The 19,319-nt window shown below is 39.0% G+C and overlaps 1 protein-coding gene across 1 annotated transcript in view; it reads right to left on the bottom strand.

Moving 5' to 3' along the window:
- Positions 1 to 19,319, bottom strand: part of Nsun2 (tRNA (cytosine(34)-C(5))-methyltransferase Nsun2) — a 61,090-nt gene that overhangs the window by 15,650 nt on the left and 26,121 nt on the right. The window contains exons 3-5 of the mRNA XM_076193129.1: positions 17,130 to 17,280; positions 9,931 to 10,152; positions 7,565 to 7,642 (exon numbers count right to left, since the gene is read on the bottom strand). Of these exons, the coding sequence (XP_076049244.1) occupies positions 7,565 to 7,642; positions 9,931 to 10,152; positions 17,130 to 17,280 (451 nt within the window). The remainder of the gene's footprint in view (positions 1 to 7,564; positions 7,643 to 9,930; positions 10,153 to 17,129; positions 17,281 to 19,319) is intronic.

Genomic DNA, 19,319 nt, shown 5'->3' with positions numbered 1-19,319 from the left:
AAAAAGTGTAATAAAAAAATAGACATTTGGGAATGGATGCTAAGAGGAGATTGTACGAAGGAGTGATTGTACCAACAGCACTGTATGAGGCAGAAACATGGAACATAAGAGAGGAAGAGAGGAGGGGTTTGAATGGGTCTGAGATGAGGTGTCTGAGAAGTATGATAGGGGTTACTAGGCTGGATAGAGTGAGAAATGAGGAGGTGAGGAGAACAGGGGTGGAAAGGGAGTTGGGAGATAGGGTGGATGAAAGAGTATTGGGATGGTTTGGACACATGGAAAGAATGAGTGAAGAAAGACTAGTAAAACAGGTGTGGAAGGAATGAACATGAGGAGGCAACCAAGGATGAGATGGATGGACGGGGTAAAAGGGGCTTTGGGGAAGAGAGGAATGTCTGTTGAGGAAGGACGGGAGAGAACAGATAAACAAAATTGTCGGAGAATCCTACAATTTGCTAAGATCAATAAAAGTGGCATTTACATATTTGGACGAAGAAATGACTAAAAAAATATTGGTCACACTGATAAGACCTAGACTAGAATATGCGGTGACATTGTGGTCACCCAGTACTAAAAAGAATATAAAGAAAATAGAAAGAATCCAGAGAGCAGCAACAAAAATGGCACCTGCACTTGCAAAATTGTCATATAAGGACAGATTGACTAAAGTGGAGTTACCGACTCTAGAGCAAAGAAGAGGAATTAAATGCAAGAGTGCTACAATGGGTTTTGGAGTTGGTGAGGAAGAGAGGGAAGTGGGAAGTGAGCCATTTGTTGTGGATGACAATTAGCTTGTGGCTGAGTCTGAGTATAGACTAATGCATCTGGTGGCAGTGTTTGAGATATTGTATGAGGAGACAGGTGAAAGTAAATGTGAGCAAAACTAAGGTGATGAGATGTATAAAAAGTGACGATGAAGGTAGAATGGAGGAAGTGGAGAGTTAAGTACTGGGGCACTGAATGGAGAAATAGAGGCTTAGGTGAACTACTGAATAAAGGAAGCAAATAAATATCTAGGGCGGAAAATGAATACAAAATGAAGGTTATTGTTGTTGTTCCCCAGACTGTCTGGCCAAGCAGTCCTGTCTCCCTGAGTAATGTCACGGCTGGAAAGGGGTTTTCCCACAAATCCTTTCTAGAGTGTATATTGTGTGGCTGGCATGCATGATTACAATACAGTCTTCCATAATATGCTGTATAGTATGGGATAAAGTGTTGCATCCTGGACAGTTATCTCCCATGCCGTCATCCAGTCTGTTCTGGTAGCATAGCAAGGCTGGATGGTCTCTCCAGACTGCAGAGAGAAGGTTGTACAAGGGAGTGATTGTGCCCATGGCACTGTGTGCAACAGACTTGGAATTTGAAGGAAGAGCATTAGCATATTTGTGATGAAGTATTTGAAAAGTATGGTAGTTGTTATGAGAACAGTGTGAGAAATGAGAAGGTCAAGCAGAAACGAAGAACCTTAACATGTTAGAGATGAAGTTCTTGGGAAATATCAAAGTAGTTACAAGGAGGGATGGGATGAAAAATGTGAAGGTTAGGTACAGTACCTTACAGTACCCCAAATAAATGTTCTAAAAATCAATACTATCAAAATAGCTTGCACACATCAAAAATAAAATACAAGAAGCTATAAATCTTGGCAGAGGCATGATGAATCAACCAGGTCTGAGACTTTCTTAATAGTGTAGCGGATAATCTTTCATATCCTAACAATTGTGCAAATTATGACTAAAGCATGAAATTTCTACCAGTGTTAGTAGATACCATAAGGTTCATTTTAAGATCGGGAGGTAAGTCAGATTTGACCTCTGAGGACCGTGAGAGCTCAATGACCTCCGCGGTCCGCAGAGGTCAAATCTGACTTAATGACTGAATGACACACTATTCAAATCCGTACGGCTTTTTTGTTTGAAGAGTGGGAACAAAACCGATTGCACCATTGGATTCAGCGTCAAATTCGCTATAAAAGTATAGAGTTTTTTCTCGAATTTGTTTTTTTGAATTTTATAAAAAAGTTTTTCTAAAAAAAATCTGGAAAATTAAGGATTTTTCTAGTTTATCATAAATAAAGAATACAAAATATTCAAAATTAGCGAATTGCTCTCCATAACTTTATAGCAAATTCCACGCTGAATCCAATGGTGCAATCTGTTTTGTTCCCACTCTTTAAACAAAAAACCCGTAAGGATTCAAAGTTTAAAAAATCATAACTTTTGTGGTGGCTGGTACTAACACAATTTTTTTTCTGGACATAAAATGAAATCAATGACCTCAGAAAACAAATGTATTGAAATATACATTTAGGTTATTGTGGTGTTCAGAACAGCCTGCATGACATCGTGCTGTAAGATAATCTGTGTAAATTTAATTTTCAATGCGCATTGCACAAAAGATATATATAAACTTAAAGTACAGTGATGGTAGTGACCTCAGTCAAATGTATAGTACACATTTAACTAACAGTCTCCCGAACATGCACATAATGCAGTGCACTTGAGTGCAGCCTTGGTGCACTTGCAGCGGCCGGTACATCCCTTCTTGCAGCCGCAGTGGATCAGTTCGTGGCAAGATTTTGATGCCTCTGGAAGTGTCGTCCAAAGAGGCTGCCACCCAGAGTCCTCATTTTTCCGACCCCAGTCAGATGGGCTTGGTAACTCAGGATTCAGGACCAGAGTTTGGTTCCAGCGGTTGCCCTGGAGAGATGCACGCTTGATGTGCTGGTGGAGTGCTGCCTGCGTTGGGGGAATGTTTTCTAGAGCCCTAGACTTGTGTGCGAAGAGCTCTTTCCTAGCATCGTTGACTTTCATGATGTCACTGGTGCGGTCATACATCAGCACTATGAAGCGCTCCAGCAGTGACATTGACTCGTCACTAACATCACTTGGCATGCGTAAGAGTTCTTCAAAGGCATCAGTCACCTCTGGGAATACTTTCCAAATCTCCCACGCAGTCTTCTTCCCTCTGCCAGTGAATGAAGACACAGTGTCGCACCCTGTGAGGGCATGGAAGATGGGGAGAGTAGCACATTGTCTTGGGTTCATGGAGGCAGCCAGTTCGTGAACAGCTATGTACCGGAAGCTGGATCCAGTACCAAGAGCTATCCACAGCTCATCAGGATTGATGTTGTTGAAAGAAGCCACAGCCAGTACCACAACATCAGTATCCACAGTGCGTATGGCCACCTTCCTCATTCCCTTCTGCACAGCATCTGCCACATGTAGCAGCATGCGAGTGTTGCCTCCTCGTGTAAACATGGTGCGAGGCTGGTCAAGTCGGACTCGGCAGGAGAGCATAGGACTTCAGTTCCACATGTTGCATACATTTCCTTGCCATCAGCTATTGGAAGACGAATGACTTCTCGTGACAGGAAACCAAAGAGCTCAGTCTTGTTTTGATCAACACGAAGGAAGGGCTTCCAGTCCTTAGGCATGATGGTAGAGGGAGCCATTCTCTTCCTGACGCCCTTGCCCCTCTTCTCTCTGGTCGTGCCTTTCAGGCTGTCAGGTAGATATACATCCCAGACGAGGTCCAGTCTGTGGACCTTTCCTAGTTGAGTGGAGATGTAAGGTGCAAAGACTATGTTCCCATATTCTTGAAAGGTCTTGGCCGCTACAGGATTGAGCATTTGAACAATAGCTGCTCCGTCAAGGATTGTGGCATCAACCCCAGGTGCGCTTGTGATTTCTGGTTGGTCTGGTTTCAGGCAGTGTAGTAGATCTGCTTTGACTGCAGGGCGCATTTTTCCTCCTGTTGTTGTTGTTGTTGTTGTTGTTGTCGTTCCCTAGACTGTCTGTCCGAGCAGTCCCGTCTCCCCAAGGAAGGCCACAGCCGAGACTGGGTTTTCCCACAAATCCTTTATAGAGTGTATGTTGTGTTGTTTGCGTGCATGATTGTGTATAATGCAGTCTTCCATTATGTGTTGTATGGTATGGGGTGAAGTGTTACATCCTGGGCAGCTGTTCACAACACGGTCGTCCAGCCTCCTCTGGTAGCTTAGAAGTGCTGGGTGGTGACCGCATCGCAGTCTGGCCAAGTGGACTCTGTCCTTACGTGGGAGAGAGGATTCAGAAGGGTGGATATCAGGGGGTCTGGCATGCAGCAGTGTGTTGTCTTTCAGTGTGTTAATGGAGCGGTGAGTGATATGATTATGAATATGTTTCCGGAGGCTGGTATTTGGTGGTTGTGGAGGAAGAGAAGAGAGTATCTTTGTGTAATAAAGGTCTTTGGGTGTAGTTTTAATGTTTCTTGGTGTGTGTGGGTGTTCTGCTATGTAGTGTAACGGGTGTGATGTGTTTGTGGTGGCTGCAGCAAGTGTTTGTGTGCCTCTCATGTCGAGGTGTTCCTTGACTTTGAGGACTTTTGTTTCATGGTGTAAATGGTCTGTAGGTGATGTATTTGTGCAGCCTGTAATTGTTTTTAGGGCTTTGTTTTGTATGATTTGAAGGGTGTTGTGGTGTGTCTCACTGAGATTAGGAGCCCATGCAGGACTCGCATAATTCATCACTGAGCGTATACATTGTTTGTATATTGTTATATTAGTTTCTTTGTTTTGTCCAAATGTTGTTCCAGTGATTGACTTAAGTGCGTTAAGTCTAGGTGTGCATTTGTTTTTTATGTTTGTGAGGTGTTGTTTGTGGGGTGTTTGGGAGGTGTTTGGGAGGTGTTAGGGAGGTGTTTGTGAGGTGTTTGGGAGGTGTTGTTTGATAATGCAGGTGGGGCTGCCTGGTTCTCGTGGCAGAAGAACTGGTCAAGATCGCCATCACATGTTTGACATGCAATATACAGCCTCGAGAAGAGACTACAGTCACTCTTCACTGCAGCCAGTTGCATCTGCTGCTTTGACTGCATTTTGGTATGTGGCCGACTGAAGAGTGGCAACTTGTTCTGGGGCAGTCTGTCTGTAACTGGCTTCATGCATAGTTCCAGTCTTTCTTGAACAAACTTTTGTGTATTGCTCCTCACCAAGCGACTCAATCTTCCTCACAGTTTCTGCCACTGGGGTTTCCATGATGTCTCTCATGTCAAGGACCAGTAGATCTTGAGTGTTCTCTAGGAAGGGATTTCCCATATCTTGAAACACTGCTATAAGTGCTCTGACATCATTCATATAGGCTGCTTGCACTCCAGGTTTCTGGTCATGATGAAGATGCCCACTGTCGTGAGCACCGCTATGTCCTCTTACCGCCATCTCTTCAAACTCTGTCGTGATCCTGGCTATTTCTGGCCCTGCCACCATCCAGCGTCTGAGTGCCCCAGGGTTTCCTGTCAGTCCAATAGCTCCACCAGACCCTTTGACCAACGCGATGTTCTGCTCATGACATTGGTCAATTGCCATGGCAGAGAACTTGTTGCTGGTCTTGTGTACCACAAACTTCCCAGACTTGAAGTCTGTCAGGACATCTGGGTGTTGTTGTTGTTGTTGTTGTCGTTCCCTAGACTGTCTGTCCGAGCAGTCCCGTCTCCCCAAGGAATGCCATAGCCGAAACTGGGTTTTCCCACAAATCCTTTATAGAGCGTATGTTGTGTTGTTTGCGTGCATGATTGTGTATAATGCAGTCTTCCATTATGTGTTGTATGGTATGGGGTGAAGTGTTACATCCTGGGCAGCTGTTCACAATGCGGTCATCCAGCCTCTTCTGGTAGCTTAGAAGTGCTGGGTGGTGACCGCACCGCAGTCTGGCCAAGTGGACTCTGTCCTTTCGTGGGAGAGAGGATTCAGAAGGGTGGATATCAGGGGGTCTGGCATGCAGCAGTGTGTTGTCTTTCAGTGTGTTAATGGAGTGGTGAGTGATATGATTATGAATATGTTTCCGGAGGCTGGTATTTGGTGGTTGTGGAGGAAGAGAAGAGAGTATCTGTGCATGATAAAGGTCTTTGGGTGTTGTTTTAATGTTTCTTGGTGTGTGTGGGTGTTCTGCTATGTAGTGTAGCGGGTGTAATGTGTTTGTGGTGGCTGCGGCAAGTGTTTGTGTGCCTCTCATGTCGAGGTGGTCCTCGACTTTGAGGACTTTTGTTTCATGGTGTAAATGGTCTGTAGGTGTTGTATTTGTGCAGCCTGTAATTGTTTTTAGGGCTTTGTTTTGTATGATTTGAAGGGTGTTGTGGTGTGTCTCACTGAGATTAGGAGCCCATGCAGGACTCGCATAATTCAACACTGAGCGTATGCATTGTTTGTATATTGTTATATTAGTTTCTTTGTTTTGTCCAAATGTTGTTCCAGTGATTGACTTAAGTGCGTTAAGTCTGGGTGTGCATTTGTTTTTTATGTTTGTGATGTGTTGTTTGAAAGACATGGATGTATCGTATGTTACACCAAGAATTTTCAGTGTGTTTGTGTGTGGTATTAGAGTGTTGTTGATGTAGAGATGAGGTATGTATTTGTGTTCTATTGTCCAGTTGGTGAGAAGTGTTGCTGTAGATTTGGTTGGAGCTATTTTGAGTCTGTTTGTGATGAACCATGTGTTGAGTGTGTCAAGGTATGGCTGGATTATTTCTGCAGCTTTGTCTGTGTTACGATGTGTGCATGTGATTGTTATGTCGTCTGCGTAGGAAGAGATTTGTATTTCTGAGGTGTCTGGTGTGGGTAAGTCATGCATGTATAGACTAAATAGTGTGGGGGATAGAACTGAGCCCTGTGGTACTCCGTTCTTAATGTTTCTGATGTGCGATGATTGGCCATTATATGACACGTAAGCATTCCCACCTGCCAGATAATTGGCCAGCCATCTTTTGGTATTATTGTGCATGTCTGTGTTATATATTTTATTTGTTAGGTTGTGGCGGGGGATAGCATCAAAAGCTTTACTAATGTCTAATGTTATAAGAAGTGTTCTTTGGTGGGGCCTATCTGAATTGATGCCATCTAAAATTCTTTGTGTGAGGTTTGTCAGAAGGGTGTTTGTGGAGTGTAGTGGCCTAAAACCGTGTTGTGAGTCAGCAAGGGGAATATGTGGTGTGACAAGTTTAAGTATTAGGCGTTCAATGACTTTGGAGGGGGTGCAGAGAAGTGTGATTGGGCGGTGCGATGTTGGGATTGTTGGGTCTTTTTTCGGTTTGGAGCTGCAGCGTCTACGTCGTAGGACCACCCCCCAACCCCAAGAGTTGGGGGCCAAACGGCAGCAACCACCCCTGGCCACCGGCTCTACGCAGGAGGCACCGATCCCCAAGAGGAGCTACGCCTACCTTGGGGAGTACCACAATCCTTTTTCCCAACATCTGGGTGTTTGTCAATGAGGTTCACCATATCATGCAATCGGTTTTGTTCCCACTCTTCAAACAAAACAGCCTTAGGGATTTGAATAGTGTGTCATTCAGTCATGAAGTCAGATTTGACCTCTGAGGACCGCGAGAGGTCATTGACCTCTCACGGTCCTCAGAGGTCAAATCTGACTTACCTCCCGATCTTAAAATGAACCTTATGGGATGTACTAACACTAGTAAAAAATGCATGCTTTAGTCATAATTTGCACAATTGTTATGGTTATCCGCTGTACTATAAGGTGAATATAACTGAATGATGACAGACAGAATAAAACCACTTTTCCCATAGTCCCCTTACCTCTTGGGCTAATCTGAAGTCACACTTGGCTCCCTTGTTGTCACTTCGCACCAAAACTTTGACTCCAGTATTGATGATCTGCCAGTAAAACAAAGTTTGTCAACTCAACTAAAAAATATGAATAATATTATACATGCAGACATAATGGTAAAACCATGTAAATAATATTGCTGATCTCAAGATTGAATATTCTAATAAGTGCCTTCAACAGGTAACAGTGATGCAATGGAAGGAGGACAGAGTGCCACAGGCACTACAGAAGAGCATTCCTAACCAAAGGGAATGGTATTTGGTCTCTGGAACAGGCCCAATGCCCACTCTTTCACAACACTAATATCCCTGTATCCTTTTTTTTTTCCGTTAAGGAGAGTAACATACCAGCACCTATTCTCCTTCACCTTCTGCATGTTGATCACATACGAGGAGGTACCCAAAAGTAACCAAAATTGTTTTCTGTGGGACAAACCCATAATATATTGTTCAGGTTTCTGCCACTAGTTGCTACATGAGACAACCATTAGGCATCAGTCTGCTCACTGGGGTCGTATTGGAAAGACATAGGTCCCATGGTTCACCATTGTTTTGAAGTGCTTTATGCCATTTCATCTATTCTTAAGATGGACAAAAGGAAGCAAAGTGCTGCCATGAAATTCTGTTTTTTGCTAAGGAAAGCGGCAGCCAAAACAGTTATCGTGCTTCAAACAGCTTACAAAGATGCTGCCATGAGCAAAACACAAGTTTATGAGTGGTTTGCACACTTTAGGAATAGTCAATTGTTTCTGGAAGTCACATCTCATTCAGGGCAACTGTCAACTTCCCAAATGAATGAAAACATCACAAAAATTCATGAACTGGAGAACCGTCGCCGAACAACTGACAGACTTGTTGATTTGACTGGTGTGTCCTGGAGCTCCTGCCAACAAATTTTGACTGAGGAATTGGGGATGAAAAGAGTTGCAGTGAAATTGGTGACTCACTTACTCACAGATCACCAAAAAAAGTCACAAATGATTGGTGACGAAAGCTGGTGCTAGAGCTAGGACCCAGATATGAAGCTGCAATCAAGTCAATGAAAGCATCCAACATCATGATCCAAAAAAGCGCATCAAGTAAAGTCCAATGTCAAGATGATGTTGCTTCTTTAATGTGAGAGGAATTGTCCACAAAGAATTTGTTCCTCCTGGTCAAACTGTTAACCATACTTTTATTTGGCAGTTCTAGAGCGTATGAAAGATGCAGTGAGACAGAAATGCCCTGACCTGTGGGAACATAAAGAGTGGCAGTTTCATTATGACAATGCTTCAGTGCACACTGCCTGAGTGTGAGACAATTTCTCACCAATAATGGCATGACCCCACTAACACACCCTCCCATTTCACCCACTCTTGCTCCCTGTGATTTTTTTTTTTTTTTTTTTTTTTTTCCCCTACTGAATGAAGAAAGTCCCCAAAGGAAAACATTTTGCAGATGTGGAAGAGGTTAAGAAGAAAACAACAGAGGCATTAAATGGCATATCTTTGCAAGAGTTCCAGAACAGTTTTGTACAATGGAAAACACGTCTGGACCAGTGCATTGCTTCACATGGAGATTACTTTGAAGGTGGTAAAAGTGTAGACATGTAAAAATATCTGAATACAATTATATGACAGAATTCTATTTTTTGGGGGACATCCCCTTGTAGAATGGCACAGAAGAGACAAAAAAATAAAATAAATAAAAAACTCCAAAGCTGAAGGACCAGACAAGATCTCAAATATCCATTTCAAACACCAAGGCCAAACTGCAAGAGCCTTAACAATATTTTCAATTACTCCTGGCTAAACAATAACATCCCAAACATTTGGAAAAAGAGCTTATAGCTCATATAATATCAATCTTAAAACCAAGCAAAATTCCAGAAAACTCCACATCACACAGAATAATCTATTAACCATAATATTCAAGCTGATGGGAAGGTTGGTAGCAACAAGAATCAAATCAGAAATGCCTACCTGCCCCAATCAGCATGGTTTCATCACACACAAAATACCAAATAACTCATCTTACACTGCCCCACCTTTGGCGTACCCATACAAAATATTTCTTCCTTGAATGACTTATGGGTTGATACATTGGTTGTTACTAGTTACCTGGTGCCATGGATGGATTGACTGATTGAATGACTGACTGGTAGCTGTTTTGTAGTTGTGCTAGGCTATGATGCGTAGGTCCTATACATGAGATTTTTGATAATATGTTCTAGATTTGGTGTGGGTAGATCATTCATGAACATGTTAAACAGTGCTGGTAATAGTATTGCTAACACAAAACATTTGATGGATTGAAAGACATTATCACTAAGAATAAAGTCAACACCAATTCCTTACCTTAATATGATCTTCATTATTTAAAACAATATCCTTGACAAGAGCATTTGTAAAATAAACGTTCCTCTTCTTGCCGTCTTTTGTTCTTGCCAAGAAAAGGGTTAGGTCCACATCCTCTTTCAGCCCATAGAATTCATGAATAGTAGGCCAAATAACTTCCTCTTTGGTGAAATAGAAGTATGGCTCCTCTTTAAACCCTTGCCTTCTCTTCTTTTTTGGGGGCTAGTTGCAAATTTGAGATAACATTATCAATTATATACACAAAATATGAGTGGTGACTTGTTAGAAGGGAAAGGAAAAAAAATAAAAATAAATAAAATAAAGGGAATCAAAGGGAGTGGAATGGATATGTGCCTTGACTAGGCTATACACCAAGAGCTTCTTCCCCCTTATAAGGGAGGTAACCAAGTCATAGGTATGCACCCACTCCCACCCATTCCAATCCCATCCACTACCCCTATTTCCCTCTCATCTTAGCTCCTTGTGGATGAAGGGTCATCCCTGTCTCATGCCCATTGCCCAGGTTAGAAGTAATGCAGCAGGACACAGTGCATCCACAGCAAGGCAACTTCATTTAATTGGCAGCCTCCCGCTCTCCATCCCCAACTGCAGAAAACAGAGATGGGGAGAAATCCCTTTGGGCTGCATCAAAGTATTTTCCATACACATTCTCCACTTACCCCTAGCCTGTGCCTTCTCCTTTCCTTGTTCAACAGACATTCCCCTCTTGCTCAAAGCCCCTTTCACCCTATCCATCACTCTCATCCTCAGTGATCCCCTCAAGTTCACTCCATCCACCTTTCCCTTCCATACCTCTTTTACTAACTTTTCTTCACTCACTCATTCCATGTGTCTAAACCATCCCAATACTCTTTCATCAGTCCTCTCTGCCAGCTCCTTTTCCACTCCCACTCTCCTCCTAACCTCCTCATTTCTCACTCTGTCCAGCCTTGTAACACTTTTTATTCTTCTCAGACACTTTATCTCAAACTAGAGCTCTGCAGGCTACCAAATACAACCAAAATTCTTAATAGTGCAAGGACAGCAGGAGGCCTGGGTTGTATTGAGTGGGAGGGGGAGCACTTGTGGTTGCCCAAGATAATCTAGAGCAGTGCTAGTAATGGCTATCAAGAGAAAATGCAAAGAAATCAAGAAGGATCAAGTGAAAATGGCGATGAGTTTGAACTGAAAGTCGACACGATCACAGAGCCCTCTGGAGGCACTATACTGAAATTTAATGTAAATAGAGGCCTGCAAATGCCAAGGGGACCACTGAGGCTAAGAACTGATGATCCTTTTTCTGGTTTTGGTAAGTATGAAAGAAATTTGAGTCAAATCATAGACATGGAAAGGGAGATGAGTTTTAATAGAAACTCATGGGATAGAGAATTCATGGAACTAAAGAAAGGTATTATGAATTTAAGATAGGACTACTTAAAGGTAAACAAAGATGTGTGTGATTTAAAGAAAAAGAATGCTGAAATAAATAATGAACTAAATGAATTAAAAAAATAACTAATTGAGGTTAACTGTGAAAATGAAACGATAAAAACAAAGATACCGCCAATAGTGAGGGAAAAAAAAAAGGTAAATTACAAAATACAGGCAATGTCTGAAAGAACTGAAGAAAAGTTAGGAGAGGAAAATTTGCAGATTAAGAAATAAAATGAAAACAGAAAATGAAGAGATAGCCTTCAAAGAAATAGTACAACAACAAATGCAGGCAAGTGCAAAGGTCACAATTATTCAAGTAATAAAAAAAAAAAAAAAAAAAGCAAATTGGGGTTGAGATATAGTGGATAAAAAAAGTGTACAGTAAAATATGGATTAAAGGAAAAACATGGCCTGGTTAGGCATTTGAGAGAAAAAGCAGAAAAATAGCAAAAACAATTCTAAAAGCAGTACAAGACAGAGACCAAGAAGCAGAAAAGGAAATAGAAGTATATAGAATGGGACAATATTCAAAAGAAATCAACCTCTAAAGATAAAATTAAGGTCACAAATGGTAGAAAGACATACTAGCAATATCAGGAAAGTTAGCAAAGAGTGAACACTACAACAATATATAGATAAAAAGAGAAATGAATGTCAAGGAAAGAGAAGACACTAAAAGGTAAAGCTAAAGGAAAAAAAATGCGAAGAGAATGGAGACTGAAAGAAAGGAGTTCTATTGGAAAGTCTTAGACATGAGGCTGAGGAAATGGTATGCTTCGGTAAGCAAAACAAAAGGAACAGAAAATGAGATGGAGAAGGAAAAAAATTAAAAGTGGCTTATACTAACATAGATGGATTGATCTCAGGATTAAGTGCACTAAATGATTACCTGTCAAAAGATAAACCAGACATAATGGGAATTGCAGAGACAAAATTATGGGGTCAACACACACCAGCAGCAGTTGAAGTAACACGTATGGAAAAACATGCTCCAAAGCGCTATGCAGCGCTTCACTGACGAACAAATTTGGAACCAACCCTACCTAGTTGTTTACATAAATGAGAAGGGAGAAGTATATTACGAGTGACTGATAATGTAACTGTCTTTGTGTCTTTATTTTTATTTTTTCATGGTTAGTTACTTAAAAAAAATGGAAGGAAAAACAGAAACCCAAGGGACAAAGAACCAATAAAAAGATGCCTAGACATAAGTAGGGTCAAATCTCCATTGGGGGTAATCCAAAAAGGACATACCTGAACAAAACACCAAAGACATACCAAAGGTTTAATAAAAAATTATTTTCTGGTTTTAACAGAGAGAGGGAAATTATGTATAGAGGGATAGAAATGGAAAGATAACCCAGGTTTAAAAATATAATGAGAAATAGGGAAATCAATGACTTGTTAGATGAAATAATCAAACTCAAAAGTGAATATAAAATTATGTACAAAGAGGTAGCCCTGTTAGGAAGGGCCAATGAAGAAAATAATAGGGAAATAATCTGAGTTGCAAAAGGAACTAAATAGGATAAAGGGAGAAAATGAAACATTGAAAAATGAAGATATGAATAGGAATGAGGCATTAAAGAAAGAGATGAAGGATCAAATGCAGGCAATGACCGAGAAAATGGAAGAAAAGATAAAAGAAAATGACTTCCAAGAAATAAACAGTGGAAAGTAGAACAGGAAAGTAAAAAACTGTCTTTTAAAGAAATAGTGGAGCAACAGGTCAAGGAAAATGCCAAGGAAACTGTAATCCAATTAACTAAAGAGAAAGGTAATTTGGTTAGGGACACAGTGGATAAAAAAAGATGCATATCTGTAGTATTAAAGAGAAACATGATGTTCCTAGATATCAGAGAGGAAAAGAGGAGAAAGAGATTGCTAAAGAAATTCTGAAAGCAATTCAAGAGGAAGGACAAAGTATAAAGAAATTGAAGAGACATATAGAATTGGAAGATACTCAAAAGAAAAACAATATAGGCCACTAAAAGTAAAACTTAGGTCACAAATGATTGTAGAGGAAGTACTATCTAGAACAAAACTAGCAAATAATTAACATTCAAAAATGTTTGGATAAAAAAAGAAATGAGTGATGAAGAAAAAGAGAAAGAAAAGGAACTTAGAAATGAAGGGGGAAAAAAAAAAAAAAAAAAAATTAAAAGAACTGAGACTGATTTTTGTTGTTTTCCAGACTGGTGGACCTGAGGCTGAGAACCTAAAAATAAATGAAAAACATAGAATAGGAAGACCAATGTACAACAAATTTATTTTAGAGAAACTAAAATGAATTTAGAGAAACTGTTTTTTGTAGTTGGAATTACCAACTCTGGAACAAAGAAGAGAAAGAGGAGATCTGCTGACTATTTATAGAATCATGAAAGGAATGGAAATACTAGATAGAAATTATTTACTAAAATAGGGCAATGGAAAAACATGAGGACACAAAAAGAAACTCAAAAAGGATAACTATAGGAGATCTGAAAAAAATTGCTTCCCACATAGAGTGCTGGATAACTGGAATAATTTAGATAAAGAAACAGTGTGTGCAAACACAACCCAAAATTTTAAGAAAACACTTGATGCTAAAAGGTACAATGATGGGTCACCAGGAGCATAGCTCCCTTCCCGTATAATACAACTAGGTAAATACACTACCACCAAATAGTGTTGGACATGGATTATATAATCACTGGATTAAAAATAGAGATGAGAAACAGGGCGGAGGAATCGTGTTTCTGGTCAAGAAAAACTTTAATGTGATGAAGGTTACACAGGGTAAAAACAGTGTGGAAATGATCATGATAAAAGTTGAAGACAGTGACATGAAAAGTAGAAAGTTTATGGTGATTTATGTGCCACTAAAAATGGGCTCTTGGAAAGAGGCCAAGCATTCAAAAATGTTTGAAGATACAAGGCATTCATTTAACAAGATGCTGAAGGATGGAGGTAACCTGGTACTTATGGGAGATTTTAACAGCAAAGAAATCTGTTGGGAAGAGATGACAGTGAAAGGTGGAGAGGATCTATGGATAAAATGACACAATGGATAAAAGAAAATACCAAATATAGAAGTAATGAACCATCAAGACTAAATTTAATATTTACAACAGAACCTGAAATTGTGGATAAAATTGAATACTAGACACCATTTGGGAAGAGTGATCACATATTAATAGAATTTGAACTAAAGGAGGAATTATAGAGAGAAATGAGTAATACAGAAAAGGAAGACTTGTGTACAATGAAACGGACTCTGGGAAACTTAAGAAATTCTTTCAAAATGCAAATTGGGAAAAATTCTACAATGAAGAGACACAAATGGAAGAGAAATGGATGACTTTGGTGGAAATTTATAATGGAGTGGATAAATACATACCAAGAGAGAAACAGGAAAAGGTGTATATTAAGTGGTGGTTCAACAGAAGATGCAGTGAGGCAAAAGATAGTAAAGATAATATCAGCTTGGAAAAGATGGAAAAAGATAAAAAACCTGGAAAGTGGCAAATATACATCAACCAAAGAAATGAATATGTAAAAGTGTGCAGAGGAAAAAAGAAACTATGAAAAAGACATCATAGAAAAATGTAAAGATCAACCTAAGCTATTCTATAGATATGTGAATGGTAAACTTAAAAATAAATAGGAAATGGTGAAACTATGTCATGAAAATATAGAGTACACATAAGATTAGAAATGGCTGAATTCATAAACAATCACTTCAAGTTGGTTTTCACAAGAGAAAAAGTACAGCATTGGGATGAAGGGAGTAAAGTGCGATCCCTTCCCTTCTGGGAAATAAAAATAACACAAAAAGAAATAATGGATCAATTAACAAACCTTGATGTCAGGAAATCACATGGCCCAGACAAAATTGCAAATTGGATACTTAAAGAATGTAAAGAAGAATTGTTGAGCAAAATATATATAATAAGTTGCTCACTCAAAGAAGGAAAAATACCAAATGACTGGAAAAATTCCAATATTGTACCAATAAATAAAGGAGGAAACGAAAACAATCCAATAAAATACAGACCAGTTTCCCTTACAAGCACTGCAGCCAAAAATTTGTGGAAAAGTTATTAAGAATAGATGGATAAAACACCTGGAAGAAAACAATATAATAAATCTGAGACAATTTAGATTCAGACAGGGAAGATTATGTGTCACAAATTTTATCTGTTTCTACTCAAGACTAATAGATACAATACAAGAAAGGGATGGATGGGCTGATTGTATTTTCCTAGACTTACAAAAAGCCTTCAACAAAGTACCACATAAAAAATTATTAAAAAAAAAAAAAAAAAATAGGAGGGATACAAGGTAAACTACTAAACTGGATGGAGGATTTCTTGCATGGAAGGAAAAGGAGGGTAGTGCTCAGAGAAAAGAGTTCAGCTTGGGAGGAGGTGATTAGTGGAGTTCCATAGGGATCAGTATTGGCTCCAATAATGTTTGCTATTTATGTGAATGACATGGATGAAGATGTGAAATGTTACATGAGCTTCTTTGCAGATGACACTAAATTACAGAGAAAAGTGAATACTGAAGTGGATTGTGAATCACTGCAGAGAGACTTGAACAACGTTTGCAAATGGAGTCAGAACTGGGAAGTAGACTTCAACATCAAGAAATGTAGCATATTGGAATTCGGAAAGTAAAAAAAGAATATCAGGACAATATAAAATCAGAACAAAGGAAGTAAAGAAAGTGGGATCTGAAAAAGACCTGGGAGTAATCATCACAAATGACATATCCCCTGATAAACAGATAAACAAAATTGTTGGAGAATCCTACAACTTGCTAAGATCAATAATGGTGGCTTTTACCTATTTGAACAAAGAAATGGTGAAAAAAATACTAGTCACACTAATAAGAACTAGACTGGAGTATGCTGCAACACTATGGTCACCCAGTACAAAAAAAGAATATAAAGAAAATTGAAGGAATCCAGAGAGCAACTTCGAAGATGGCCCCAACACTTTCAAACCTGTCATATGAGGAGAGACTCTCTAAACTGAATTTACCAACCCAGGAGGTGCTAAGATGAGAGGGAGGGTGGAGGGGTGTGGAGTGTATTCAGGGATGGAATGGGTGGGAATGATTTTATGCCTTTTCCTTTTTGGCTACCTCCCTTGGTATGTATGTATGTATGAAACTAAGAAGACCTGCTGACCATCTACAGAATCATGAAAGGCATGGAAGTCCTTGATAGAGAAGACTTACTAAATTGAGATAAGAGAAATACAAGGGGACATGAAAAGAAACTCAAAAAGGACAGTTATAGAAGAGACCTGGAAAAAAAAAAAAGTTTTCCCACAGTGTTGGATGTCTGGAACAAACTGAACGAAACAATAGTGTGTACAAAAAATATACACAAATTTAAGAGCAAACTAGACACTGCAAGATACAAAGACAAGACACCACAAGCATAGCTCCCCTTCCCCTAAGATACAACTAGATAAATACATTTAAGCTTCTCTTTTCTGCCTTTCTTGACTTTTTGCCTGTCCCTTATAGATGGAAAGAAGACCTTGGTATCCAGATAGACATGTTAAAAAAAATTCAACTAATGTAGTCATTCAAGATGAAATAGTCTGGAATTTGAATAAAATCTGTAGAGTATAGCAGAGTGAAGGGGTTAATGGTATCATAAAAAAAAAAAAACATTTACTTATCAATTTCATTTGCATCTAACAAGCATAAAAATACAAGGTGGCACTTCAGTATCACTTGGATTCAATGAAAAGTAATGTTGTATTTACCTGTTTTGTCCTCTGTGTATGAGTAGCCAACTGAGTCACACTATTGGGTTCTTTCTCCACATAGATCTTCTCTCCTGGCAGAGGCTTTGTCTTTCGTATTAAGGCCACAAAAAATCCACCAGTGTCCTGCTGGTGAGGTAAGATGCGCACACTGTAAAAGAATTAGAAAGTATGATTGCATGTGTGTATTTACCTAGTTGTATTTTACGGGAAGAAAGCTATGCTCGTGGTGACCTACTTTTGTATCTTTCAGCATCCTGTTTGATCTTAAATTCTTGTATAATTTTTACACTCACTGTTTCTTCATTCAGTTTGTTCCAGATATCTATCACTCTGTGTGGGAAGCTATTCTTTTTTAGATGTCTTCTGTAACTATCCTTTTTAAGTTTCTTTTTGTCCTCTGGTCTTTCTTTTATCCCACTTTAATAAGTCATCTCTATCAAGGACTTCCAACCATTTCATAATTCTGTATGTATTTACCTAGTTGTATTTTACGGGAAGAGAGCTATGCTCATAATGACCCGCTTTTGTATCTTTCCGCATCCAGTTTGTTCTTAAAATCTTGTATAGTTTTAGTGCTCACTGTTTCCTCATTCAGTTTGTTCCAGATATCTATCACTCTGTGTGGGAAGCTTTTCTTTTTCAGATCTCTTCTGTAACTGTCCTTAAGTTTCTTCTCGTGTCCTCTTGTTTTTCTTCTGTCCCACTTTAGCAAGTCGTCCCTATCAAGAATTTCCATCCCTTTCATAATTCTTTAGATGGTTAGCAAATCACCTTTTTCTCTTCTTTGTTCCAGAATTGGTAGATTTAGTTTATGCAATATTTGTTTGTATGTCAAATTAGAGAGTGTTGGTGCTATCTTTGTTGTTGCTCTTTGAATTTTTTCTAGTTTATTTTTCTTTAGAACTAGGTGTTCATAGTGTCACAGCATATTCCAATTTTGGTCTTATCAGTGTAACTAATGTTTTCTTTACAATTTATTCATCCATGTAGTCAAAGGCTACTTTTATTGATCTTAATAAGTTAAAAGTTTCTTCAAATAATCTGTTGACATGTTTGTCTGGTGTCATGTCATTGGCGACAGTTACTCCCAGGTCCCTTTCCAAGTTGACTTTTTTAACTTCCTTTGTACCAACTTTATATTGATCCAATATTTACTTTTTACTTTTTCCAAATTCCATTATACATTTCTTAATGTTGAAGTTCATTTCACACTTCTAACTCCATTCCCACACTTTGTCTAGGTCTTCTTGAAGTGATTTGCAGTCTTCCTCTGTACTTACTCTCTTTAGTAGTTTTGCATCATCTGCAAAGAAGTTCATATAACATTCCACACCATCCATGTCATTTATATAAATGGAAAACATTAACAGAGCCAGTACACAGCCTTGTTGGACTCCACTTATCATATCTTCCCAATTTGAGTTCTTGTCTCTAAGTACCAACCTCATTTTTCTCCCATTCAAGAAATCTTTCATCCATTCCAATATTTTTCCTTGTATTCCACCTATTATTTCAATTTTTCTTAGCTTTTTGTGTGGTACTTTGTCAAAAGACTTTTGTAAATCCAAGAAAGCACAATCTACCCATCTGTCTCTTTCTTGTATTATTTATATTAATCTTGAGTAAAAGCATATCAAGTTTATGGTACATGATCTTCCACTTCTAAAACCAAATTGCTTAGGATTTAGTACTTTGTTCTCTTCCAAGCATTTAATCCATTTATTCCTAACAACTTTTTCACATATTTTTGCAATTATGCTTGTAAAGGATACTGGTCTATAGCTTGTTGGATTTTCTTTGTCTCGTTTGTATATTGGTACAATATTTGCATTTTCTCCAATCTTGTGGTACTTTTTCTTCTTTGAGTGAGAAGTCAATTATCTTGTGTATTTTGTCTGTTAGTTCATCTATACACTCTTTCAATATCAAATTTGCAATTCCATCCAGCCCGTGTGACTTTCTGACGTTAAGATTTTTTATTTAGTCCCTTATTTCTTTCTTTCTGTGTTATCATTATTTCTTACATTGTTGGGAATCTTCCTCACTATGCTTCCTCCCAAATTTGTGGGCTTTCAACTATAAATACAGACCTAAAATGCCTGATCATAACTTCAGCCATTTCTACATCTTCTATATATTCTTTACTTCCTTCACGCAGTTTCACTATTTTGTGTTTGTCTTTTAGTT

This window comes from Oratosquilla oratoria, chromosome 11 (genome assembly GCF_046742065.1).
Source record: "Oratosquilla oratoria isolate Oo_2021 chromosome 11, ASM4674206v1, whole genome shotgun sequence".
Lineage (NCBI taxonomy): Eukaryota > Metazoa > Arthropoda > Malacostraca > Stomatopoda > Squillidae > Oratosquilla > Oratosquilla oratoria.
This window is presented reverse-complemented; position numbering and strand designations above follow the sequence as displayed.